A 26,958-nucleotide genomic window follows, 5' to 3' on the forward strand; every position below is an offset into this window, starting at 1 on the left:
AAAATTTGTAAAACCTCAAAATCATTGTCACTGGCTCACAGCCTGGTTTGCCATCCATCATTCTGGGAGATTTCACCACCTATCTAGGTCAGTGGTTTCCAACGTATGGTCTGCAGCCATGGGTGGCCGACGGGCCCCCTTATGGACATAAAACCATTCAAAGTTGGAAGGCAAATGGCAATGTTAAACACAGGGTTATTTAGTGAACTATTCAGGTCACATGTGCTAATTATGCTACAGGTTGCTATTTCTATACTTCGCTGTTTATAATTTTAACTTAGCATCTGACCACAGTTTTTAGGCTTTCGTTGCAACCCATCTCCAGCCATCACCTGATTATATTCTCATTTCTTTAATGTCCCCTCCTCCAAGAAGCCAGCCCTGATCACCTCAGGCTAGGGCAGATTTCTGAAATACTTTCTGCATTCCTCAGTCATCTCACTAGTAAATCATCTCACTGCACTGTATTTACCAGTTTATATTTCCCGGGGGTAAATATCATGTCCTATTCATTTTGGTTCTGCAGGGCCTAACCCAGTACCTAGTAGTCAACAAATGTTTACTAAACTAAACTGATTCAATTCTCTAACAGAGCTTATAAAAGTCGAAAAGCTTTTTAAAAATCTCTTATACACTGAGTGGCCAGATTATTATGATCTCTGAATGCATAATAATCTGGCCACTCAGCATAGATCGTATATAATAAAAGGCTAATATGCAAATTGTCCCCTCAACCAGGAGTTTAGCCAGCAGGCAAGCCAGCCATCCGCCCGTGTTCCCTCCTCCTGGCCAGGCTGGCCAGACCCCACCCATGCACAAATTCATGCACCGGGCCTCTATGCTGAGTGGCCAGATTATTATGCATTCAGAGATCATAATAATCTGGCCACACAGTGTATAGTCTAAAAAAAAAAACCACACACACAATAATTTCAAGCACATTAAAAGTACATCTACACAATGGAATACTATGCTGCTGTGAAAAAGAAGGAATTTACCATTTGCCATAGCATGGATGGATCTGGAGAGCATTATGCTAAGTGAAATAAGCCAGACAGACAGATAAATACCTCATGATCTTACTCATTTATGGAATATAAACAGCATTACAAACTGTTAAACAAAAATAGACAGAGGCAAAGAAGCATCGAACAGACTGTCAAACTACAGTGGGAAGGTAGAGGAGGATTGGTAGGGTAAGAGATCAACCGAAGGACTTGTGTGCATGCATATAAGCATAACCAACAGATGCAAGACACTGGAGGTGGGGAGATAAGGGCAAGTGCCGGGGAATAGGGGAGGCCTGGGGGAGGTCAGTGGGGGGAGAAGGGAGAGAAGAGACATATGTACTACTATTTGTAATATTTTGAACAATAAAATTTTAAAAATAAAAATAAGTAAAAACCTCAACAACAAAGGAGTTAAATACAATAGAAAGTGTCATACACAAGGGCTGGAAAGATCTGACTGCTGAGGAGGGCATAGGGCTTAATCTATCTAGTATTCCTATTCTCTCAGCAATCTGCCGTTTAATTTATTATGTGATATGGTAAAAGAAATTTCTCCTTTGCTGTATCTCACATAAGTTGCACAACAATCTAAATTTCTCCTCAGGTAGCATCGTGCATTAATCTATTTCCAAGGAAAAACAAAACTGTCATTAATTTAAAACCATCTTAGAACAAGACTGCCTTTTCTAGGTTGAGAATTATATTTAAAGGAATATAGTCTAAGAAACCCAAAACACCAATCAGAAAGAATATGTGCACCCCTGTATTCACAGTGGTGTAATTTGTAATAGCTAAGACCTAGAAACAGCGCAAATACCCATCAGTAGATGAGTGGATTAAAAAAAAGCTGTGGTACATTTACACCATGGAATATGGTGTAGCTGCAAAAAAGAAAGATCTCTTACCATTTGAGACAGCATAGAGGGACCTGGAGAGCATTATGCTAGCCAGATAAGCCAGTCAGAAAAGATAAGTATCACATGATCTCACTCATATGTGGCATCTAATGAACAAAATAAACTGATGAATAAAATAGACCAACAGACATAGAAGCATGAAACAGACTATGGAATTTTAGAGGGAAGGCTGGGGTAGGAGGTGGGTGGAGAGAGATTGACCTGGGAATTTATTTGCATATATGCATAGCCCATGGACACAACAAAAATAAATTTAAAAAGAAATTATATTTAATGTGAATTATAAATTCCAATCATAAACCCATTAAGCACCTATTATGTGCCAGGCACAGGGCCAATAAGGTTAGTTAAGTTTTAGAAAGAGGATTTCCCTTGCATACGTCAATCTATTGATAGATGGTGATATGCAATGAATATGAAAAATCCTTGGTGTCTAATTCAAGGATCCTAAAAAATAGAAGAAAATCAGAAACCCTGTAATCTCCAAATACAATATCTTTGGCAAATGTCAATTAAATATGATTAAATATTTAGTTAATTTTGAAACTTAGTTGCAGGAGACAGCTGATCAATGATTCTCTCTTATCATTACTGGTATTTCTATCTTCCTCTTCCTTCCTCTCTGCAATCAACAAAAATATATTAACAAAAAGAAAATGAATGCTTAATACTATTTCTCCTTAACTAATTCATTTCACTGAATTTACATTTAACATCAAGAATATAAAAACTTAAAGGAATTCGGGAAGATCATGGCAGCATAGTTATATTTCTCTAAATCCCACATAAAAAGGCAATTTTCATTTTTAACACTCAAAGGCAACCAAGTTAATGTTTTCCATGTGTTTTTGTATTTACTCCCAGTCTCCCCAACCCCATGCAGTAATATATTGTCTACGCTCATAATTATGGTCTACACGTGATTGTTTCTCACTTAGTGACATAAGAAAGGTAGAAAGGTCCAACTTTCCAAATGCTTACAAGTTATAATTTTCTGGTGGAAAAATTCCTGAAAGGTCTGTAGTTTGTTTTTGCGTTTTTAATGTTTTCTAACATTCAGCACAGAGCTAGGTCCACTCTTGCAACAGAACAGATATTTGCTGAATGGAGCTGACTAGTTGGCTATGATGAATGCTAACTTAAACCAGCATCACATATGCCTGGGGAGAAGAAAGAAAGATGGCCCTACAATGACTGCTTCTCCAAGCTATGAATGGAGCCTCTGCTGAAGATAAAAGGGTTAAAGTTGGCAGTCCAGTGCAAGACAGGAGATCAGCCACAGGAAGGAGATCAGGCTTTCAAGGACTTCCTTGGGGTTAAAAAACAACAAAAATACCCTTTGTCCTTATTGGTGCTTTGAACAAAGTCACTGTAGGTCCCTCCAGTGCAACACAGCTTGGAGAGGTATGCTTTTCCTCTGCCTCTGATGTAAATGACAAAGTCTTTTGGATCCCTTGTTGTGGTTAATTCCACCACCAAAGCAACTCTAAATTGGTTAAAAGTTCATTAGTGTGAAACTATAGGAGCTTGATAAAATAAATGATGATACATCCATGCCACGAATACTAGGTAGCCAATAAAAATCTAGCCTCCTCAGACTCTAATCACATAGGGGAAAAGGTTACAATACAGAGTAAAAAGGAGAAAAGAAAGCAGTTTCTAAATCAGTCATCACAGAATAATCATGTTAGACAAGGATTATAAGTGATTTTATTATTTTTTGTTTGTTTTAGAAAAAATATATATTTTTATTGATTTCTGAGAGGAAGGGAGAGGGAGAGAGAGATAGAAACATCAATGATGAGAGAGAATCATTGATCAGCTGCCTCCTGCACTGCCCACACTGGGGCCTGGGCATGTGCCCTGACCAGGAATGGAACTGTGACATCTTGGTTCATAGGTTGATGATCAATCACTGCATCATGCCAGCTGGAATAAGTGATTTTTATTATTACTCTCTTCCACGTTTTCTATTACAAACATATACTATAAAAAACTTGTACTCTAAAAAATAAAGTCTTTAGATTGACAAAAGGATGAAAGGAAAATGGCCTATCTGCTTGTTTTCAAGGACTGTAACATTCTGATGAGGGCTGAGGATCCCCTGGTTGCTGAGCAGCCAATGGCTTCTTTGCAGAGGAGGAGGCACAAGCCACATCTTGGGCCAAGGAGACAACAGAGCATAGGGACCCAGTGGTGGAAGCATCTGGCTGTGCTGAGGAGAGGACTGAAGGCTTCTCACAGAAAGTGATGTTTTGGAATAGCTCAGGAAGATAAGAGGGGACTGGCGTCTAGACCAGAGGGACAGAGTGATCTAAGACTTGAATACTAGTACTTCATACCCTGAAATTCCATTTCTAGGGAATCATCTCATGGAAACATTGACAGCTTTGTGCCAAGATGTACCTTGACTAACCTGAATGACCTAGAGTAGCAAAAAATTAAAAATAACTTAAACGGTCAACATTTAGAGGCTTCAGTAAACAATAACAACCCCCTCACCCCCCAACCAAACCTCCTTAAGAATACTTAGTCTAAACAGATATGGAATGGAGCCTTTTGAATTCAAGAGGGACCCTGGTTGTGTCTGGGACTGGGACCATTTCCACCTAAGCCCATCTTATGCTCTGGGGCAGTGGTCGGCAAACTCATTAGTCAACAGAGCCAAATATCAACAGTACAACAATTGAAATTTCTTTTGAGAGGCAAATTTTTTAAACTTAAACTTCTTCTAACACCACTTCTTCAAAACAGACTCGCCCAGGCCATGGTATTTTGTGGAAGAGCCACACTCAAGAGGCCAAAGCACCGCATGTGGCTCCTGAGCTGTAGTTTGCTGACCATGGCTCTAGGGTATGAAACAGACATCCTTAAATACATCTGTCTGGAGATTTCTAGGTTTGGCTACAGGTTCAGCAAGTAGGCCAGCTTTCCATTGATGCAACCAAGAGCTCCTGTAAGATCATCCTAGGAGCAGTGAGTGCAGACAACTAATTTTAGAGCAGAGCAGTGAGTACTAGACAACTAATTTTAGTTATTCGAGACTAGACAATAAGTAGTGTGCTATAAAATCAGTTGTGGTTTCTAATTATTACCCCCTATTACAGGGAATCACCCGTCACAAAGACACTCAATAAAAGTTAATTCTCCTTGGAGACATTTCTTTAACTATCCAGCCCTTACTTTTTTGGCTGGAAAAAACAAACAAAGCAAAAACAATACCAAAACAACAGCCAAAAAAACTAGTTATTTTACTCCTGTAGTCACAATTTATTCTTTTTTTAAATTTTTCTTAAGATTTTGCCAGCTTAGCTAAGGCTTCCTAATTTTAGTTATTCGAGACTAGACAACAAGTAGTGTGCTATAAAATGTTTATCTTAATAACCATTTAGAAGAAGCAAAAAGTGAACTTATATATACACTTATCTATATGTTAAAAAGCCCAGCGAAGATTACAGTGGAACCAGCAGAACTACCTGTTGTTATAATGTGCACTGACCACCAGAGGGCAATCACTCAATGCAGGAGCTGCCCCATGGTGGTCAGTGTGCTCCCAAGGCCGTAGAGCACGCTCAGGCAGAAACTGGACTCATGGCTGGCGTGTATGGAGTGCAGCGGAGATGGCCTCTGGGCAGCACTAAGGAGGGGCAAACCAAGTGGTAAGCAGCGAGCAGGCAGGCAGTTAGGAGCAAGGGGTCCTGGATTGCAAGAGGGGAAGGCCGGGCTGAGAGACCCCCTGCACCCTCATGCACAAATTTCATGCATTGGGCCTCTAGTAAATATAATAAATATATAATCAGCATATTCATATTTTGTATTGAAATTCATTCAAGTTTTGGAGTAGAATGCTAAACGAGTTTAATTGATTCTTCAAAGGTCATACATATCATAGGAATTTTTCTACAGCCAAAAAGAGCTCACCAGACAAGGCCCAGTATTCTACATATAACGTCATTTGACTTGTTCCTGTCTGTTCTTCACAGTGCCCTTTTTACAATGAATCATAAAGTCAATCCAATCAATCCTTTTTTTTTTTTTTTTCAGAGCGACTTTTGTAAGCAAAAAACACAGAGTAGCTTATGTTTGACTTCTAAATTCCATTCTCTTACCTAGTTACACAGAATACAAAGCTACTGACCTTTGCAAATATAGCTCGTTCATGTTTTCAGGCTTTTGACTAATTAGACAACAGAGAGGTAAGGTGAAAGATAAATCATCCTGGTCATTTTTCAATTTCTTCAACCTGGTGATTTTTCAATATATAACAGGGTGATTCTGATTGCTACAACAATGCCTAAGATATAAAGGTACTAAAGAGAAAAAGTACACATACAAGGCCTAAGAAATGTCTTCCCAGCTTCACTAATATAATCCCATTGGCAACCCCAAGATCTCACCAAGAACCAGTGTTTATGGCAAGTATTTTATAAAAAACAGGTCACAAAGATCTCCTGATATGCTCAGACAACCTTAACACCTTCATTTATGCCTTTATCAAACAGCACCACATGCTATCTATGATTTATTAATCTTATCTAATAAAGAGGGAATATGCTAACTGACCCTCACACCATCACAGTCAATAAGAAGGAAATAAGCTAATTGATTGTCCCACCCTAAAAAATGGCGGCACTCACAAGATGATGGCGCCCAGTCCCCTCAGCACCACCACACGCCTACCTCTGGAGCCCACAGTCCCCTCAGCCCTCAGCCACCCAGGGCCAGTCCAAGGTGCAGGCAAACCTTGGATGGAGAGCTGCCCAGCCACCCAGGGTTACCAGAGGCTCAGATAACCAGGGGTGGCCAAGGCTTGTGCTGTTGGCAGTGGCAGTAGCAGAAGTGTGATGGAGTATCGCCTTCCCCTGTTTGCCAGATCACCTTCCACCCCTGAGGCCTCCCAGACTGTGAAAGGGGGCAGGCCAGGCTAATGCATGAATTTTCATGCACTGGGCCTCCAGTTACTTATATATTACAAATCTTCTAACTCCTAATCAGTACACTACTTACACTGGGTGTTATAGAGGATTAAAAAAAGATGACTCTATCTTCAAGGGATTAAAACAACTTCTTCCCTTTCAACAGATATTACTGCCTACTTTTCTCCTCTCCCCAGGGCAAATAAGTTGGTTATATTCACATTCCTCTCTTTCAGAATTACGGATTATAAAAAGACAATGGCTGGTGAGGATGAATTTTCCAACTCTATTCACAATACCATGTCCTCTCACATGACTCCACCAGTTACCCCCTCCACCTACAAAAATACCAGTGAGCTCCTACACGCAGTATAAAAACTGCTTTCATCCTACAGCCACAAAAGCTACTACTCTTCTTTTCTCCAAGGGAGACCTCCACTTCATCTCCTACTCATTTCTAGCTCATCATACCCTGAGTTCCAACCCAACATGCAAAGCAGCTCTCTTAATGATGGTCACTGACTTCCCCAATGACTAACTTCAGTCTTTTTTATTTTCCCAAGTCTTAATATTACTTCATTTCTCTGATCAGCTCTAAACTTTTGCTTCCTTTACTATTTATTTTCAATTATAAATGTGACCTAGGCCATTGGAGGTTACTTGCCCAAGGTCACCCACAGGAAGCCAGTTACAGAGAGGTACACAAATATACCTGTCACTAGAACCCAGGCTCTTAATCACTCCTTTGAACCGCTTTTCAAGAATGAAACAAAGACTATTCCATGGAGGAAGTGTAGCCACAACCCTCACATGAATGATGCCATCTTCTGTTGCAGGGGTCAGTAAACCAGGACCAGGGGCCAAATCCAACCCGTTGCCTATTTTTGTAAATAAAGTTTCACTGGGAGCCAGTCATACTCATTCACTGACATGTCGTCTGGGGCTCCTGTCACACTCTAATGCCAGAATTGAATCAAGAAGAGATAGACTGTACGGTCGACAAAGCCTGATTTTTTTCATCATCAAGCACTATCCAGAAAATGTTTGCCAATCCCTTTGCTAACCAATTGATTTTTAGGTTCGTCATTTGTAAATTTGAGGGCACTAATAACTAACTCATGTATTTGCAGGGAGAATGAAGGAAGGCAGCATATCTTGAATAATCGAATGATAGCAGGAATCACAAAATGTAAACTGCAGTCTAATCATGCTCCATACCCTAGCATTTGTGTAGGGGAAAAATCCCATCCCTACTCTCTCTCACCATCATGTCACTTCCTTCTTGGAGGTTTTTTTTCTCCCCCTGTACGCACCCCATCTCCCAATATGACATAAAAGAAGCAAATGTCTCATTATAATCAGCCTCAAAGCCTGTTCTAGGAGTTGCTCATTTCTGTTAACAGCTCCACCATTCTCTCTACAACTAGGCTTTGTTCTCTGAAACCATCTTGTATGTCTCCTCCCTTCTATTGCTCATTTGTTTTTTTATTTTGTTTTGTTTTTTAAATATATTTTTATTGATTTCAGAGAGGAAGGGAAAAGGAGGGGAAAATAGAAACATCAACGATGAAAGAGAATCTCTGATTGGCTGCCTCCTGCACACCCACCACTGGGGACCAAGCCTGCAACGGTGGGCATGTGCCCTTGACCGGAATCGAATCTGGGACCATTCAGTCCGCAGGCTGATGCTCTATCCACTGAGCAAACCAGCTAGGGACTCTTGCTCATTTGTGAAGTCCTGTTCATTCAACCTACACAATAGTTTTCAAGCCATCTCCTCTTCTACATTTCCACTGCCTAATCCCAGTCCAGTCCCCAACACCCCTTACTATTTCATCCCAGTAGTTTCACAATTCATTTCCTACATCAATATTTGTGTCATGCATACAAATGTCAGATATGGCAAAATACTTCTTAATCAAAAATCTCCTTTGAAGGCTATTCAATAGTTATTCTAGTAGGTTTGGAAAGACATCTCATTATGGTTTTAATGTTTATTTCCCTGATATCTATTAATATTGAATGTTTTTTCATGTGCTTATTGGCCATTTGACCATCTTTTCTGAAGTGGAAATTTATGGTTTTTGAAAACTGAATTATTGGGTTTATGTCTATATTACTAGTTTTTAACCATATGTCTGTATTACTATTTTTTAACCAGTCTGTGGCTCACTTTTATATTTTACTAATGGCATCTTTGATGAAGAAATAAAGACTGTTCAATATCACATCACTATTCACCAAGTTATGTCCTCAGCTTTGCATTCAAGCTGATCAGACAATGAATTCAATATATACCTCCAAACTAACTTTGCACTAAATTTCATGGGTACTTACTATGCTTCACATACTAAATTGAGCACCAGAAATAAAAAGGTGAGGAATTCACCTCCTACCCTCAAGAAGCTCAGAATCAATAAGGACGCAGACATCAAGAAAAGAAGAAATACCCCATACAAAATGAGGTGTTTTAGAAAAGATCTAACAGGAAAGTGTGAGCACAAAGAGAATGCAAGAAAACTGATTCTGCCACAGGGGACTGAGAGTATAAGAGTTGGAATGGCTTCACTGTTGTCAAAGAGGAGAGAGATTAAAGAAGCAAGAGTGGGAGGGAAAAGAAAGATAAAGATATAGAATCCCTACCATTTCTGAACCTTTTTTTTTTCTCCCAAAGCAGTGATTTTATTTTTATATTTATTTTTTTAATAAATCCTTATTGTTCATATATTACAAATGTTCCTCTTTTCCCCCCCTCTCCATTGCTCTCCTCCACCAGGTTCTCATCCCACCCTCTGCCCTTTCCCCACCCCCCCATTGTCCTCATCCATAGGTGCACAGTTTATGTTCAGTCTCTTCGCACACCCCCCTTTCCCCTTTTCCCCAAGAATTGTCAGTTCACTCCCCTTCCATACCTCTGATTCTATTATATCCAACAATTAATATTGTTCATCAGATTTTTTTTTAATTTCCTTGGTTTTTAGATTCACTTGTTGATAGTTATGTATTTGTTATTCAAAATTTTTATCTTTATTTACTTTCTCTTCCGAAAGAACCCCCTTCAGCAATTCATATAATTCTGGTTTGGTGGTGATGAACTCCTTGAGCTTTTTTTTATTAGTGAAGTTCTTTATCTGGCCTTCGATTCTGAGTGATAGCTTTGCTGGGCAGATTATTTTTGGCTGTAGGTTCTTACTATTTATCACCTTGAATATTTCTTGCCATTCCCATCTGGCCTGCATGGTTTCTGTTGAGAAATCAGCTGACAATCATATGGGTGCTCCTTTATAGGTAACTACCTGCTTTGCTCTTGCTGCTTTTAATATTCTCTCTTTGTCTTTTGCTCTTGGAATTTTAATTATGATTTGTCTTTGTGTGGTCCTCTTTGGATTCCTTTTGTTTGGAGTTCTGTATGCTTCCTGGACTTGTAAATCTAATTCTTTCACCAGGTGGGGGAAGTTTTCTGTCACTATTTCTTTAAGTATGTTTTCCATATCTTGCTCTCTCTCATCTTCTGGGACCCCCATAATTCTAATGTTGGTTCGCTTGAAGTTGTCCCAGAGGTTTCTTATAGTATCTTCAACTTTCTGGATTCTGTTGCCTTCTTGCTTCTATGGAGGAGTGTCTTCTGGCTCTTTATGTTCCAAATCTTTGACTTGATTCTTGCGATCTTCCATTCTGTTTTTAGGACTCTGTATAATATTTTTTATTTCAGACAATGTATTCTTTATTTCTTGTTGATCCTTTATTATTTCTTGTTGATTCCTTATTAATTCTAGTTGATCCCTTTTCATATCCTCATAAGTCTTATCGACCTTTTCTAGAAAATTCTTGAAAAACCTTATAAGCGTAGATTTGAACTCTATATCCAGTTGCTTTTGTCCTCCATTTCTTTCGTTTGTGATTTACTTCCTTGTCTCAGCATTTTCGCCGCTTCCCTGAGTTGGTAGCCTTAAAAGTCTCTGTATTCTGCCTGGTTGGGGCGGAGTTTCAGGGTGGTGCCTACAGCCTTGGCTTCCGTCAGCCACGCCCTATACGGCTCCTGAGTCTCAGTGTTCCTCAGGGTCCTTCAGTACTCGCTGCAAGCACCTCTGAGAGAAAGGTGCCCTTGATTTTCACCTGCTACCAAACAGTCGAGGCTCTCCCACAATGAGCCCAGAACTGGGGTTCAGTTCAGTTGGAAGTGGAGTTGGAGGTGGCGTTCTGAGCAGTCTGGAGCTTTTGCCTCCTTCCCGCCAGGGCAATCCCACAGCACAGCCAACCGTCCCTTCTCTGCATGCAATGTGCGCGCCTCCGGGGGCTCTGCCTTTCACCGCTCCCCCAGGATTCCGCCTTACAGCCCAGCTCCCTCTGAATGAGTCTGGGTCCCTGGGGTCTGGCCTAGAACTGGGGTTCAGAGCAGTCAGAACTGTGGTTCAATACAGTCCAGAGCTTTTATCTCCTTCCCACTAGGGAGCGCCAGCCAGGCACTCAGCCGCCCCTCCTCTCTGGCTCCATCCTCTCCACGCGCGCAACATGTCTCCGTACCTTAGGCTTTTACAGCTCCTCTGATTTTCCTTCTGGTTTTCTCTTTCCTTCTCGTTGTAGAATTTCCAGTCAGTCGACTTTCCTGTAGTTCTGGGTAATGTCCATTTTATATTTTAGTTGTATTTTATTGAAATTGTTGTGTGAGGCTACAGTTAGGTGTTTACCTGTGCAGCCATCTTGGATTCTCCCCAAAACAGTGATTTTAAACTAGAGACAATTTTGCTCTCCAGGGCAACATAAGAAAAAAATTCTGATTGTCACACTGGGGAGAAGGGATATTATTGTCAAACAGTGGACAGAAGACATTCCGCCTTACACAGGACAGCACCCTCTGAAGGAAGAAGAAGAAGAAAGAAGAAAGAAGAAAGAAGAAAGAAGAAAGAGGAATTAGAAGAAGAAGAAGAAGAAGAAGAAGAAGAAGAAGAAGAAGAAGAAGAAGAAGAAGGAGAAGAAGTAGTAGTAGTAGTAGTAGTAGTAGTAGTAGTAGTAGTAGTAGTAGAAGAAGAAGGAGGAGGATCCCATCAAAAATGCAAAATGCCAATATGTCAATGCAGTTCTGAGGTTAAGCAACCCTGGTCTAGAGCCACAAGGAACAGGAGTTAAAGAGGGGATACAGTTGACATAACTCCAATTGGAACACTGACAATACAGTGATGACAAAGATGGAAAATGAGCTATGCCTGGACAACCTTGCTCAAAAAAAAAAAAAAAAAAAAAAAACAAGAGGAGAAAGCAAAACCGAACAGAGGGCAAAGTTATTAACAAATGATCCACATCTGCTCGTGAACAGAGACAGATTTGATTGTCAAGTCAAGACAATCAACTGTGAGGGAATGGAGAAGATGGGGGCAAAGAGGCTGAAGCAGAAGCTAGCAACACTTCCTGTTATACATCATCCGATTCAATGCATGTTCACTACACACCGCATGTTCACTACACAGCTGCTACCAGATGTTCTAAGGAAAACACAGAAATAAATACATCACAATCTGTGCCTGCAAGGAGGTTGTATTTCATTGGGAAGAATGGGGTAAGTACATAAGTTATTATAATAAAAGGGAAAATAAGACACATGTCCTAAGAGAAACAGACTGGGATTTAAATACACACACCTTGCAAAGATTCAATATAGGAAGAAAGGATAATTCTACTAGTATCTTCCTGATCTTCCAGCGAAAGAAAGAAGTCAAAGGACAATGAATTCTCCATTTTTGTTTGCAAAGCCATAATAAACATAATTAGCAATATAAAATATCTTTACTTTCAAATAGCCCAATTGCTAACAATAACCTACCAAGGACAGAGCAGGATCCTTCTATAGGGTATCCCTGCAGAGATTTGACTTTCTGTGGAGGGACCCATGAAAAAGTTAGTTCCCATATCCGAGAGAAAGTCCTGCATTAAGAACTTAGTTGTTTGGTTTTTTTCATTTTGGGTGGATTTTATTTCTCCTATGGTTAGAAATAACCTCTGAAGGGGCCTCAAATTCAGCATGAGAAAATATAATAGTTAGAGAAATCCCTAATGGTCCAGCCAACATACATTTTTCATAAAGTGATTATCTTCCTGCAGCCTCAGCTTCCTAAGCCTTTCCCCCTCCTATAATTGTTTTCCTTGTAGGCCAGGAAACAATTACCACTGCTACAAGACTGAGGAGGTTCACAAGCAATATATTTTACAATACATAAGTATAGTGTCTCTGATATCTGGTGCTTTTATCACTAATTGCACTATAAAATGTGCTATTAAAACAGGGACAAACAAGATTGTAAAAATCACATAATGGACCATGACCACTTACAAAAGCCATTCATAAATGTTACCATATCATTTCTATTTCTTTAATTTTCCAGATGTGTAGTTATTTTTCCAAATTTTACTTCTAAGGGATACCAACAAGAAAAATAATATATTTAGAAATTGCATATATATGCTTGCCCTTGAATATACTGTTTTGTAAATTTTCTCAAAATTAAAATGATATAGAACATTAATGTGCTATGAACACTGAATTCCTAGGGACATTTACATGGTCCATTGAAAAAATTATAGGCAGGGCAAATGTACTTAGACTGTGATTTCTATTCATACTTAGAACATGGGACTGAAGACATGAAAATAAGCATAAAAGGATTTCATAATTCTAATCTATGAAATATACAATATAATAAAGCCAATAAAGCATTTATATCTGTAAAAAACCAGAATGATCAAATATTACTGCCAATTACTGGTGGACCTGGGTCACTGGATCTGCCTATAGTATTTCATATGTCATTAGCACTAATTCATGGGCAAATTTTCAACTTTACAGGTCAGCATTTCAGTGTCTTCACTATTTATTCATATGCCAATCCTTAAAAAAACAAAAAAGGAAAATCAGAAATAAGAGAAAATAAAAATAGAAGTGTTTGTGAATAATTATTAGTTATTCATTAATAATTCTAATGAATACTTAGATGGAATTAGAAATTTTATGCAGTAGCCTGGCTGGCGTGGCTCAATGGTTGAGCGTCAACCTATGAACCAGAAGGTCACAGTTCAATTCCCAGTCAGGGCATATGCCTGTGTTGCAGGCTCGATCCCCAGTGTGGGGTGTGCCAGAGGCAGCCTATCTATGATTATCTCTTTTCATTAATGGTCCTATTTCTTTCTCTCTCTCCCTTTTTCTCTGAAACCCATTAAAGATATATATATATATATATATTTTTTTTTTTTAAAGATGAAATTTTAAGTTGTGACTCGTGACTCAGATGAAATATTGGGATTGTCTCTAAGTTTCATTTATCCATTACCAGAGACAAACTAGTTCTAATAATACCACAGAACACAAATACCACACACCAAATAGTGGCTAGCCCCTACAAAACTAAAGCTAAGTAACCAATTAATTAACTGGAATTGTTTCTTCTTTAGTAGGATAATTTTCTTTTAACTGAAAAAGAAACAGATGCTTTAATTGTGTCAGCAAGGAACGTGTGACTGAGCTAGGATCTGACATTAAAATGCCATCACTTGTCCAAGTCCACTGTATGTAGTGTCAAGTATTTTCTTCAGTCCTTTTTTTTTGTTGGTGTCCCTTAGAAGTAATGGCCCAACTTTTTCTTGTTGGTATCCCTTAGAAATAATGGCCTAAAATCAAAACCTACTTTTAAAACATGGTGATAAGCTGCAATTACAGACGTCTTAATTGTGTACCTAAATTATTATGTTTTCTCCTAAAGATATTAGCTAATGCTCAATCCTTCAAAAGAAAAACTGTCAGAAGCTCAAGTAGATATATTATATATACAACATTTCTTCTAGCCCTGGCCAGTTTGGCTCAGTGGATAGAGCATCGGCCTGCAAACTGAAGGATCCTGGGTTTGATTCTGGTCTGGGGCACATACCCAGGTTATGGGCTCGATCTCCAGTGGGGGACTTGCAGGAGGCAGCCAACCCATGATTTTCTCTCATCATGGAAGCTTCTATATCTCTCTCTCCCTCTTTCTTCCTCTCTGAAATCAATAAAAATATATATATTTTTTAAATTCCTCTAAATACAGGAATTAAAATCACTGAATTCAGTAGCAACCATGTTAAAATATTTTTAATGATAAGAATAATTTACTTTTCAAAATGCCAAATATTCATAATACTCTAAAACTATCTTGGCTAAGCCTAAATTACAACCAGAATATTATTTTTTCACCAGTTTGTCTCCCAAAATTATTCCCTAAGTCATGCCAAAGCTGTGTTACTAAATGAAGTTAAAGGAGACAAACACACGAGCGCACATACAAAACTTACTTTGTCAGAGGCCTCAGAAGCCAAGAGATTAGTTGCAAGGGTCTGTAGTTTATGATGGGCCATATTTTTCAGAGCAGCAAGGCTCCGTCTTGTCACGGCTTGTTTCAGGTTGACTGCTGGATGACTAAGCGAATCAACTGCGGCAGGAACTGCTTCATCACAAGCATTCAGTATCTCTACGGCTGTTATCCCCATCACACAACGATCCAATGCACCTGCAAGACACGCAAGCACACTTATTACACACACCGTACAGCTTTAAATAGTTTAAGACAAAAAAAAAAAAAAAAAAAGGGCAGGGACTTTTTTATGTAGAAATACGTTTTAACAGTGCCTCCCAGAAAGATTTTCTTGTATTTCCTTCCTCTAAGGATCTCCCATATAGCATTACCTTTGTGTCCCTGCTCATAAGGCCCCTACCACAACTTTCCAACAAAGGCAAGTTCAGAGCCAAGATTTTAACGACCTCCCCCAGGCTTTTCCACTTTCTCTACACTTCCAAGATGGGTCTCCTGGATCTATCCACACCATTACTCTACTACAAACATCAAAGTCCATGACTTCACCTTCCTCTAAGTTGTATATCAATCTTAAACAAACAAAAAACAAGTTTGCTATTTTTCCAGTTTATTCTACTTGAACAATTCCTGAAGCTTTTCTTTCTCTAGGAAATCTCCACAAAATGGGAGGTCTGGTGGGGGTGGGGGTTAGGATTATAACTTTTCATTCTATCTGCAAATTTCTTGACTCTTATTCTTAACACCCAATGGAATGTCTTCCAGCTTGATGCCACTTCAATGCTTCTTATTGGACCATACTTTCCATTTAACTCCCTCTATACATTTCTTACCTAAGTTAGTGTGCAAACTCCTTCCAATAAAGCAATTCAATAGCAAACAGAAAGTTATATAATATGCATGTGTAGTTTTAGTATAATATGGCTTCATTTGTAAAAATACATTCCCAGAACACTAAGAGGGATAAAGTATATCCTCAAAGTTTAAATACATTTCATATATCAAACTTTGACTGAAACTGACTTATTTAGCTTCATTATTTATTTAGTTAATAAATAAATAAATTTAATAAATAAATAATGTCGATACCTTCAGGATGTGCTTAACTAACTCCCCAGACACCCTAACATCACTAGTTAAAGCTTGAACAGCAAGGAGGGGGGAAATAATGTATATTTCCTATTATCGTTTATATCCAAAATAAATTCTGCTTCTTCATATTTATCTCAATTAAAGACTGCCATGTTGACTAGTAGTTTACCAAAAATCCTCCTGAAGGTCAGAATTGTGAATTCAGTATTATATATGGTTTACACTAAAATGGGTTAATAATACTAAACTGGTTATAAGAATAACATATCCAGAAGGGAGAGAGAGATAGAAACATCAATGATGAGAGAGAATCACTGATCGGCTGCCTCCTGCACACCCCCTACTGGGAATTGAGCCCACAACCTGGGCATGTGCCCTGACTAGAATTGAACCCAGGACCTGTCAGTTCGCAGGCTGACAGTCTATCCACTGAATCAAACCGGCTAGGGCTGGAGTCTATCTCTTAACACTTTTTCTTACCAGTATCCATCTGCCAGACGTACACAGAGCCATCTGAACATCCCACTACTAGGTAATCATCGGAAGGCCTCCACTTAATCACTTGGATGGGGAAAAGATGACGAGATGCCAACATAATGCATTTTTTCTCTCGCAGACTTAGGAGTCCTACTGAGTGGTCACTGGCTACAGAGCAGACGCAGTGCTGCACTCTTGCCTGAAAAGAAGAATAAACCTTAATTACATTTAGATTAAATCAGAGTAAAACGAATCTTATCCTCCATAAGGTATACCACAACTAATTATGCCATCATGACTCCTGAAAAACCATCCATAATATTTGGTTGTGCTGAAAATACGATCCTTTACATTATACATAAAACAACCACATCAGTCATCAAAACACAAACACACACACTTAAGCCTTGATTAAGGGTGGGAAAGATGCATTGGAAAATCTGCTGTTCACATGTGAAGGTGGACTTACTAAAATGACTGCTCTATGTGAGCAGGCAAAAGCTGAGGGAACATTGATCTGTTATTATGTGTTCCCTTTCCACAGTGTGAACTTCCCTTTGTTAGCGGCCAGGGCTGCTCTCCGTGGTGCTGCTTTCTGTTTGTGACTCTCATTTAGACCCGTGCTCTTCCCAGCTCTTCTGCTCAAAAATAATGCCCTCATGGTCCCTCTGCCACAATCATTTCTGAGGAGCCACGGAGAGCCTGTATTATCTGTGGATGTGCTTCACAGCTTCTGTCTATAATGTCAGGGGTGCGCCACCTCACCCACACACAATAGCCAATTAAGCATTCTGCTGCGCGTTTTCTGCTCGTCTCCAGCTTTTGCCCTTCAATTCCTTTTTAGCACAAGAGGCAATATAAATAATAGAACAAAGATGGTAAAGATTTTTCACTAGCAACAGAGAACACAATCCATGACCTGGAAAATTAAAAATGAGTCTTGATACTTTTTGAGATAATTTCTAACCAATTTAAAAACTTAATTCACGTTTTCAGTGACTCGGATTATGCTTTTAGCACATACTAAGAAGAAACCATATGAAAACAGCCATCTGCAACTCATGATTGTATATACTGAGGTTACTTATTCCGGATGAGGCGCACTGCACTATATATTAGTATACACTATCCCTTCAAGGCACCCAAAGGGGAAAGCTCGCACGTCTCAACCTGCTGGCCTTCACTTCAGTAAAATAGCTTGTTCTTAGCTAAAGAACAATAGCTCACTGGTTGGTGTATCTCAAGGAATGAGAAATGCTGACATGTACCAAATTTCTTAAAAAAGGGAGGGTGTGGGTGGCCAAATGTACACGGGAAACACAATTTACAACTGATTTTATCCACAGAACTTCCGAGAACTTTTAACAACCTTCAGCACATTATCACTCATTTCCAAGTTTATGTGACTATGGTAACCTAGTTTTTGAGGAACACAGTTTGGGGGGAACTGCTCTAACTGGTTCTTTTTATGTTTTGGCTACTAAGAAACTCAGGTCTCGATCTTCTGTTGATAATAGTACAAGACCTTAGGCACACATTTCTGAATATGGAGTCTCACTGGTCTCATCTACTTTCTGCTCTCATTTTTTTCTTCACCGTGATTAGCTTTAGTTTTAATCCTACTGAATAATGTTTATCTTTTTTTTTTTTTTAACCCTCACCCAAGGATATTTTTTCCATTGATATTTAAAGAGAGTGGGAGAGAAAGGGAAACACAGACAGAAATATCAATGTGAGAGAAACACACTGACTGGTTGCCTCATGCCCATGCCCCAACCAGGGCTTAGGTCAGGTATAGGAGCTTGCAACCAAGGTGCATGCCCTTGACCAGAATCGAACCTGGGACGCTACTGTCTACAGGCTCATGCTCTATCCACTAAGACAAACAGGCTAGGACAATAATGTTTATTTTTTTAACCTAAAATCTATTTTTTAATGAAACAGAAGATTAATAAAACATAGATACTAAGATTGAACTACCTTTTTCTTAGATTCGGGTGTTTCATTCTTTTATTCTGTGTTAGCTTTATTTGTACTTTTTGTTTTATTCATATTTTAAATACTATAATAAAAGCAATCCAGGTTAACTAATTTTAAAACTAAGTTCAGAAAAATCTATTAAAAACCTTTATTAAAACACTAGAGACCAATGCACAAAATTTGTGCAAGTGACTTGGTCCTCACAGCCCCGACTTTGTCCAGAAGTTTGTCAGAAAGGTCGTCCGGAAGATCATTTAGACTGGCTGTCCAGTCTAAATAGCATATTAAGTTTTTATTATTATAGATCATATAGAAGTTTCTCAAATAAGCATTTGTTACACTTACTTATTTCATGTTTCTTGATAAGCATTCAATTGAGACATAAAATATGATTTCTTTCTTTAAAAAACATATTGAGGAATGGCAGGATAGTTTTATGGCTCATAAAAATTAGCTTTATAATTAAGCAGTAAATAAAGTGGCAAACTACAAAAAAATTCATTTAATTTAGGCAATATTAAAATAAAACAGTAAAAAACAAACATATATAGCTTTATTTTTAGTTATTTCACACTACATAAAATATTTGTGAGTTTCACTAGACATATATTGGTAACTGAAGGTAATACAATGGAGGCTTTACACTTCTACAGATTACCATTAGTGCTGACTTTGTATTTATCAAATATATCCAACTTACAAAAAGAGATGTTTGCTACATAAATGGTAAACTTCAATTTCCTATTTTGCAACATCAATCGGCCAAAAAGTGGTTATTTATGTATTTCTTTCATTAGAGAGAAATATATCTAATGGATTTTTTTTTTTAATTCCTACAGTCAGTAATATTATAACTACGTATGGTGTCAGATGGGTTCTAGACTTACCGGGGCAATCAATGCAAAAGTTATATAAATGTCTAATCACTATGTTGTACACCGGCAACTAATATAATAATGTGTGTCAATTATAATCGGAAAATTTTAAAATTTTTTAAACTGGTTTAGCTCAGTGGATAGAGTGTCAGCCTGCTGACGTGTCCCAGGTTCGATTCCGGTCAAGGGCATGTAACTTGGTTGCAAGCACATCCCCAGTAGGGGGTGTGCAGGAGACAACTGATCGATGTTTCTCTCTGATCGATGTTTCTAGCTCTCTATCCCTCTTCCTTCCTCTCTGTAAAAAATCAATAAAATATATATATTTTTTTAATTCTAAATAATAATTTCTAAACAGCATACTTTTCATCTTTTCATGTCTTTTAATCAAGCACAGATCTGCCACAGTATGCAAAACACCTGTCACAACTTTTGACTCTGCTACTTTGACTCACAAACTCTCCAAAATCAACTTTAGAATGAGCTTATTTTTAATTAAAGCATAGCTTATTTGCAAGTTCAGTCATTTCAATAATATTCACAAACATCTTGTCATTTTTTTCAAAGAGTAGAAAAAAATGAGGCATGAGTCAGGGTGACATTTATTTTACCTTAAAAATAAATAGATGAAGTTTTACTAATATTCTTTACTGTATTTGGTGTTCCTCAAATTATGGTCTGTTAGTAGATCGCAACATTTGAGATCACAGAAAACTGACAACCACTTAACTACACATGCTCTTTCTCTCTTTGCCTAATACCTCTTACTGTAGTTTATAATTGCAGACATAAGGCAAACAGACAAAAAGGCCTCCCCTTCCTTTGAGAAACTTGACCTTCAGCATCAACCCCTCATGAGAAATTCACTGTCAGAACTCTCACCCTCCCCATTTAATTGCAGGTGGACAATTTCAAAACTTCAAGAAAATGCAATTCATTCTCATAAAAAGATTTAAAAGCTCTAGTTCATGTTATCACTTTTATTAGTAAAAATAAAGGATATACAAAACAAATATTAAATAACACCACTGGATCTGCTTTAAGTAAAAAGATTATAGGATGTAATTTTCTGAAGGGAAAAAAGAACTACAATTCCAAAAATTCTAACTTTTTGTTTCCTCATAAGGGATTCTCTCTAACACATACATTTACATCAATATGTTTTAGCCGAAACTGGTTTGGCTCAGTGGATAGAGCATCGGCCTGCGGACTGAAAGGTCCCGGGTTTGATTCCGGAGAGGGGCATGTACCTGGGTTGCGGGCACATCCCCAGTAGGAGATGTGCAGGAGGCAACTGATTGATGATTCTCTCTCATCGATGTTTCTAACTCTTTATCCCTCTCCTTTCCTCTCTGTAAAATATCAATAAAATATTTTTAAATATATATATATATATATCTATATATATATATAGGTTTTAAAGAATAGATCTGTTCATTCATATAGTACAAAAATAATGAAAATTGGCAAGTAACACACTCCAGCCACACACAAAAAATTATCCAAAATAAAAATGACACATTGTTCCTATAAATGAAAATAAGCAGCTGAAGAGTTAACTCTGGCTTTACTGTAATAAGCAACAGTCTGGAAATGTCCAAAATAATCAAGACTAAAAACAAAACAAAAAAATCAATATTACTAAGCCCAAGAAAGCATAGTTATTAGAGGTACTTAACTCACCAGAAAAGATGGTTCTTTGCTTTTTAAATATGGATTAAAATAAATCTAATTTTTCTTCTTTCAAGAAAATGCTAGTCCAACTCATGTGAAGAAAACTGGCCTACAGTGGAAATGGCCCAGTACAGTAAAACCTCATTAATTTTGATTCCACTAATTAATTCTGAGGAGGTTACCTTTGCAGGCTATGTGAAAACAAATTAATGGTATAAACAAAGCAAATGTCTAGCCTATTTAAATGGAAAATGGAAAAAGACCACTCTCAAGCACCACTTTGTTATTAATTTTAATTCAACAATGGACAGGGTAACGATAAATAATTCTCAGCTATCTGCTAAATGAAAGCCCTTAAAAGATTTGCTAAAACACAATTAACTTGGCTTATTCTTATCTGTCCTCAAAATTATTAAAGAAGCCCTTCTTAAAAAATATTTTATAACCCCTATCTCTCTTTGATTTAGACCTGGCTTCCCCACAAATGAGCTGAATTATTATTATTATTATTATTATTATTATTATTAAATTCTGAAGATCTTGGTTATTGAGCATTTTCTTCACCCACAGCGACTTATTCTATAACTTGATTTATTTCACTCTATTTAATTTTTTTTTTCATTTCAACTGGAAAAGTCACCTAAAACATCAGGGCATTATAATGAGAATGTGTCTTAAGACATTTAAATTGTGTAATTAAAATAATAACACAACTACTAAAAAATGGGAACCTTATATCTTTAATTTACGCTCAGAACTTTTTGATCACATACCCATTCGTGAAAAAACTTTGCAATGTATTCACATTACACATATATTTATAAATTGCATACATACTGTGCCAATACATCATGTACACTGTAAACCATGAACAAAAATATGTATTTCAAAAGGATGACTCGAAGTTTAAATAAACAAATTTAAGATGAAGTGAAAATTGTCATAAATGTCTTGCTAACAATTTTAACTTTATATTAGCACTGGAGGCCTGGTGCACAAAATTCATGCACTCGGGAGGTGGGGGAGGGTCCCTCAGCCCCTCTTGTAGTCCAGGAGCCCTCGGGGGATGTCTACCTGATGGCTTTAGTCAGACATCCTTAGCGCTGCTGTGGAGGTGGGAGATGCTCCCACCACTGCTGCTGCACTCACCAGCCATGAGCCTGGCTTCTGGCTGAGGGGCACTCCCCCATGGGAGTGCACTGACCACCAGAGGGCAGCTCCTGCATTGAATGTCTGCCCATGGTGGTCACTGCACATCATAGCGACCGGTCATGCCACTGTTCAGTCTATTTGCATATTAGCCTTTTATTATATAGGATAGAAAGGTTTTATTGTTGTAGTAGATGCAAATATATATTTTATATAATTTGTGATTATTTTTTATAGCTTCCTGCCAGATTGATCAAATGATTATTGCTTCTGGAACAGAGTACAGAAGACAGGGGAGACAGTGGGCTGATGAGAGGTAATCAACCAAGGACCTTGTGTGCATATATGCATGGCCCATGGACACAGACAGTGAGGTCCTGGGAGGGTGTTGGGGGATAGGAGAGGCATATGTAATACTTTCAACAATAAAGAATTATAAGTAAATAAATAATAAAATAAAATGATCATTGCTTGAACATCATAATGTGACTGCTGAAAAGATTTAATTTTTCATTGGCAATACCTTTCATATTTTCTCTGTCCATTTTGTGATGGCTAGGTTAAGAGCTATGGAATATAATTTGAAATTCCCTTGAGTAAATAAATACATTTTAACTGGAAGCGCACCTACTCAGCACAATGCTGTCACTCTTCTTGCAATGGCACGTGCCCACCTGATGTATGAAACAAGTAAGGCACCCATGTCCTTCCATCTAGCAAATGTTGAGAAGCTAAATCTTCAATGTTAAAAAACTGAAATAAATAAAAGCTCTGGCACTAGCCGGTTTTGCTCAGTGGATAGAGCATCAGCCTGTGAACCAAAGGGTCCCGGGTTCAATTCCAGTCCAGGGCACATATCTTGGTTGAGGCTCCTTCTCAGACTGGGCCCTGATCCAAGCTTATGCAAGAGGCAACCAATCAATGTGTTTCTCTCACACATCAATGTCTCTCTCTCTGTCTTTCCCTTTCTCTTTCACTCCCTAAAAATCAGTGGAAAAATATCCTGGGGTGAGGATTAACAACACACTCACAAAAATCAACAACCCATACCCCAACTATCTCACTAATATTCCACTTCACCAACCATTCGTATCAACTGGTGCATCAATACCACTTACCTATATTTACTGTTATGGTACAGCACAGACTAAGCTTCCTATCAAGTTGGCTTGGTATTTTATAGGTGAAAATCACCCAAATCCATGTTCCATACACTACTAACTCTGTCCTGGAAGCAATATGTACCAATCACATCATAAGCTAATTAAAAGCAAGGTTGACAGCTGAAACTGGTCTGGCTCAATGGATAGAGCATCGGTCTGCAGACTGAAGAGTCCCAGGTTTGATTTCGGTCAAGGGCATGTACATTGCTTGAGGGCACATCCCCGGTAGGGGGTGTGCAGGAGGCAGCTGGTCGATGATTCTCTCTCATCGATGTTTCTAGGTATCTACCCCTCTCCCTTCCTCTCTGTGAAAAATCAATAAAACATATTTTAAAATATAAAATAAAAGGCTGACAATAAGCAACAGAACATTTAACCAAGTAAAAACTCTATTTTCTGTTGAAAAAAAGTAAGATCACTGGGCCAAGGATAGGGGGGAAGATACCGGGCCAAAGTAAGTTTATTCCAAGGTTAATTATTATTGTTCAAAGAATTCTGATTCTAAACCAAACAAAGTCTCATCGAATCTGCCAGTATATAATCTCCATGGTACATTAGTGCCAAGCAGCAGAATGCCACAAGCTATCACAGAATCTGAGAGAGTCAGAATACACCACCTAGGTCATCCGGCCTGACCTTAGCATTTTACTAGACTTTATTTAAATTTTAAACCATTCCCAGAAACCTCTTATGTAACCTGTTCTTCAGCATCTGCCATGAGTTACAGAAATCAGAGACAGCGAGTTTATCCTATCTACTAGCTCCCTGGGGAGGTGACTTGCTTTCTAACAGTTCCCAATGTCAATTACATTTTTTTTTTCTGGCTTTGCTAGTTTGTTTGCTAAACTAAATTATTCTTTTTCTTCCTATCATTTCAGAAACAATCTCCTAGCTTCCCCAAATAACTATTCTCTTTGTCTGAATATTCTTTAAATATATGAACACTTAACTCGTGTCTCTCCTTTATAAATATGTCCATCTTGAGACAAGCTATAAATGACCAGCTTCTTTCACTCATAAATCAATCCCACTGTTCTCTTAATAATTATTTCTTGTACTTCCCAGAACTCTTTCTCTGGAACATAAATGTGCATTTAAAATACATCATTTATCACTTCTAAATATTCTACCTAAAGGGAAAATAAGAACCTATGAATATTAATTTCATTTCCACACTCTCATAAAACTAAATTTTTTCTTCAGAAATCCATAGCCCATCCTTCTATTTAAAAAAGGAGAGAGCTGTGTTTTTCTTTTAAAACAGCTATTTTAGAAAATAAGACCAAAAAAAATACTGACAAACCATCTAACTGGATATTTATGTTTTATATGAAAATTAAGGCTTCTGGGGGCTATTTTAAACATCATGCATTCACTACATACAGAAGATAACTACCAAGAAAGGGTTAGATCTGTTTGGTTCTAAAGGCCCTGTTCTCGCTGACGTGACCAACAGGCAGCTCTGTAGTGTAGGATCCACTCCTTACAGCAGAAAGTGGTCTACAACTCCTTCAGAGAGTTTTCACCAACATCTAAGAAAGACCACTGATTATGACTCCAAATAAAAATCATTATAGAATAACTGCCATTTTTTGTTGTTTTTAATACATATTTCACTTTACTCTTGCCAAATCTTTGTTTTGAAAGAATAGCTCGCATATTTTACTTTTGAGCAGGGTTTCATATTTTTATCATCTTCACTGCTTTCTTTCAAATACTCTTCCTACATAGGATGAAACCATGTGCCCTAATGGTCTCACCTACAACTAGCCCACAGCACAAACAAAACCATTACTCTGATTTCTTGGTCATTCTTTTCAAAGTAATTTACAAATATGTTAATTCCTATTAGTGTTTGTGATATTAGAGCCATCAGGTACTAGTCACAGCAACTTCTCACGTGCTTCAGACTACTCCCCATCTCAAACTAAGTACCTCTGCAAACAGAGGTTGTTTACGTATGTACGATTTCATACCCCTCCACAAAACTAAAACATTCATATACTTTCAAAACACATTTAATACACCTGATAACACTAAAATAAATAAATAAATAAATAAATAAACAAACAAACAACCAAACTAATAAATTCAAGTAGATATCATCCTTCTTGGAAATCTTCCCAAACTCCCTAAGTTTACTAGGTACCCCATTTAGAATCTTCCTGAAGGCCTCGCACTCAGGGAGGTCACAGAATAGGTACTTCAAAGTGTTTATCATGCTGCATAACAATTGCTTGTTTTCTATTCTGACTCCCTTGTTAGATGAAATTCTATTGAACAGGCACTATGCCTTATCTATATATATATAAAACCCTCCTATGAGAATAGACTGAACAGCGAAACAACCAAACAACCAGTCGCTATGATGTGCACAAGGGGGTGCATTCAAAACATGGCAGGCATTGGCTGCAGCAGGATGGTAGAGCAGATGAGTGGGGACACCAGACCAAGGCAGGGCACCAGTCGCTGTCTTCAGGGAGACTTCTGGTGGTTACTGAAAATTCTTTGCTCCCATACCCTGCAGTCCCACTGGGTGCTCGCACTCACTGTCAATGCCCAGCACCAGCCCTGATTGCTCGGTGCTGTCAGCAGGTGAGAGTAGCTGCTACTGGCCCTGATCGTCCCTCAGGAACTCTCCACCTCCCCTGCTTCTGAGGGGAAATCAGGATAGCAGCCACCTCTTGCACCTGCTCCTGGTGATGGCCCTGCTCACACCTGCTGCTGGTGCCAGAGCTGCCACTTGCACCCACTGCCAGCACTGGCCCAGCTTGCACCCACTGCTGGCGTCGGGTGCCTGTCCTGATCACTCGGCACCATCAGCAGATGGGTATGAGTGTCAAGTGCTGGCCCCTATCACCCCTGAGGGTTTCTCCATCTCCCCCTGCTCCTAAGAGGTGATCGGGGGGAGCAGCCGCCGCTCAAGCCTGCTGATGGAGCTGGTCCTGCTCACACCCGCTGTTGGCGTCGGCCCTAATTGCTCTACAACATCAGCAGGTGTGAGTGGCAGTGGTGGGAGCGGGGCTGCAGGCAGGCAGGAGACTGGACCCGTGGTGGGAGGGGCCAGGCAGGGGCGTGGAGGATGGGCTTAGACCTGCTCCTGGGCCCACCACAGCCTCAGGGCCCAGTTTCTTTCAAGGTGCATGAGTTCATGCACTGGGCCTATGGTCCTATATAATAAAACCTTAATATGCAAATCTAGTCGCTGTGATGTGCACTGACCACCAGGGGGCAGATGCTCAATGCAGGACCTGCCCCCTGGTGGTCAGTGTGCTCCCTCAGGAGGAGTGCCGCTCAGCTATTATAGAAACCAGGCTCAAGGCTGGTGAGCACAGTCGCGGTGACAGTAAGGAGCAAGCACCAAAGACTGAGGTC

The 26,958-nt window shown here is 38.8% G+C and overlaps 1 protein-coding gene across 6 annotated transcripts in view; it reads right to left on the reverse strand.

The window, feature by feature from the left end:
- Positions 1-26,958, reverse strand: part of WDR7 (WD repeat domain 7) — a 265,735-nt gene that overhangs the window by 208,716 nt on the left and 30,061 nt on the right. For all 6 annotated transcript variants that reach the window (XM_036417625.2, XM_036417624.2, XM_045574696.1 and 3 more), the window contains 2 exons: positions 16,746-16,941; positions 15,157-15,371 (listed from right to left, as the gene is read on the reverse strand). In XM_036417625.2, the coding sequence (XP_036273518.1) occupies positions 15,157-15,371; positions 16,746-16,941 (411 nt within the window). The remainder of the gene's footprint in view (positions 1-15,156; positions 15,372-16,745; positions 16,942-26,958) is intronic.

The sequence above is a fragment of the Pipistrellus kuhlii genome, unplaced genomic scaffold, assembly GCF_014108245.1.
Source record: "Pipistrellus kuhlii isolate mPipKuh1 unplaced genomic scaffold, mPipKuh1.p scaffold_m20_p_6, whole genome shotgun sequence".
Classification (NCBI taxonomy): domain Eukaryota; kingdom Metazoa; phylum Chordata; class Mammalia; order Chiroptera; family Vespertilionidae; genus Pipistrellus; species Pipistrellus kuhlii.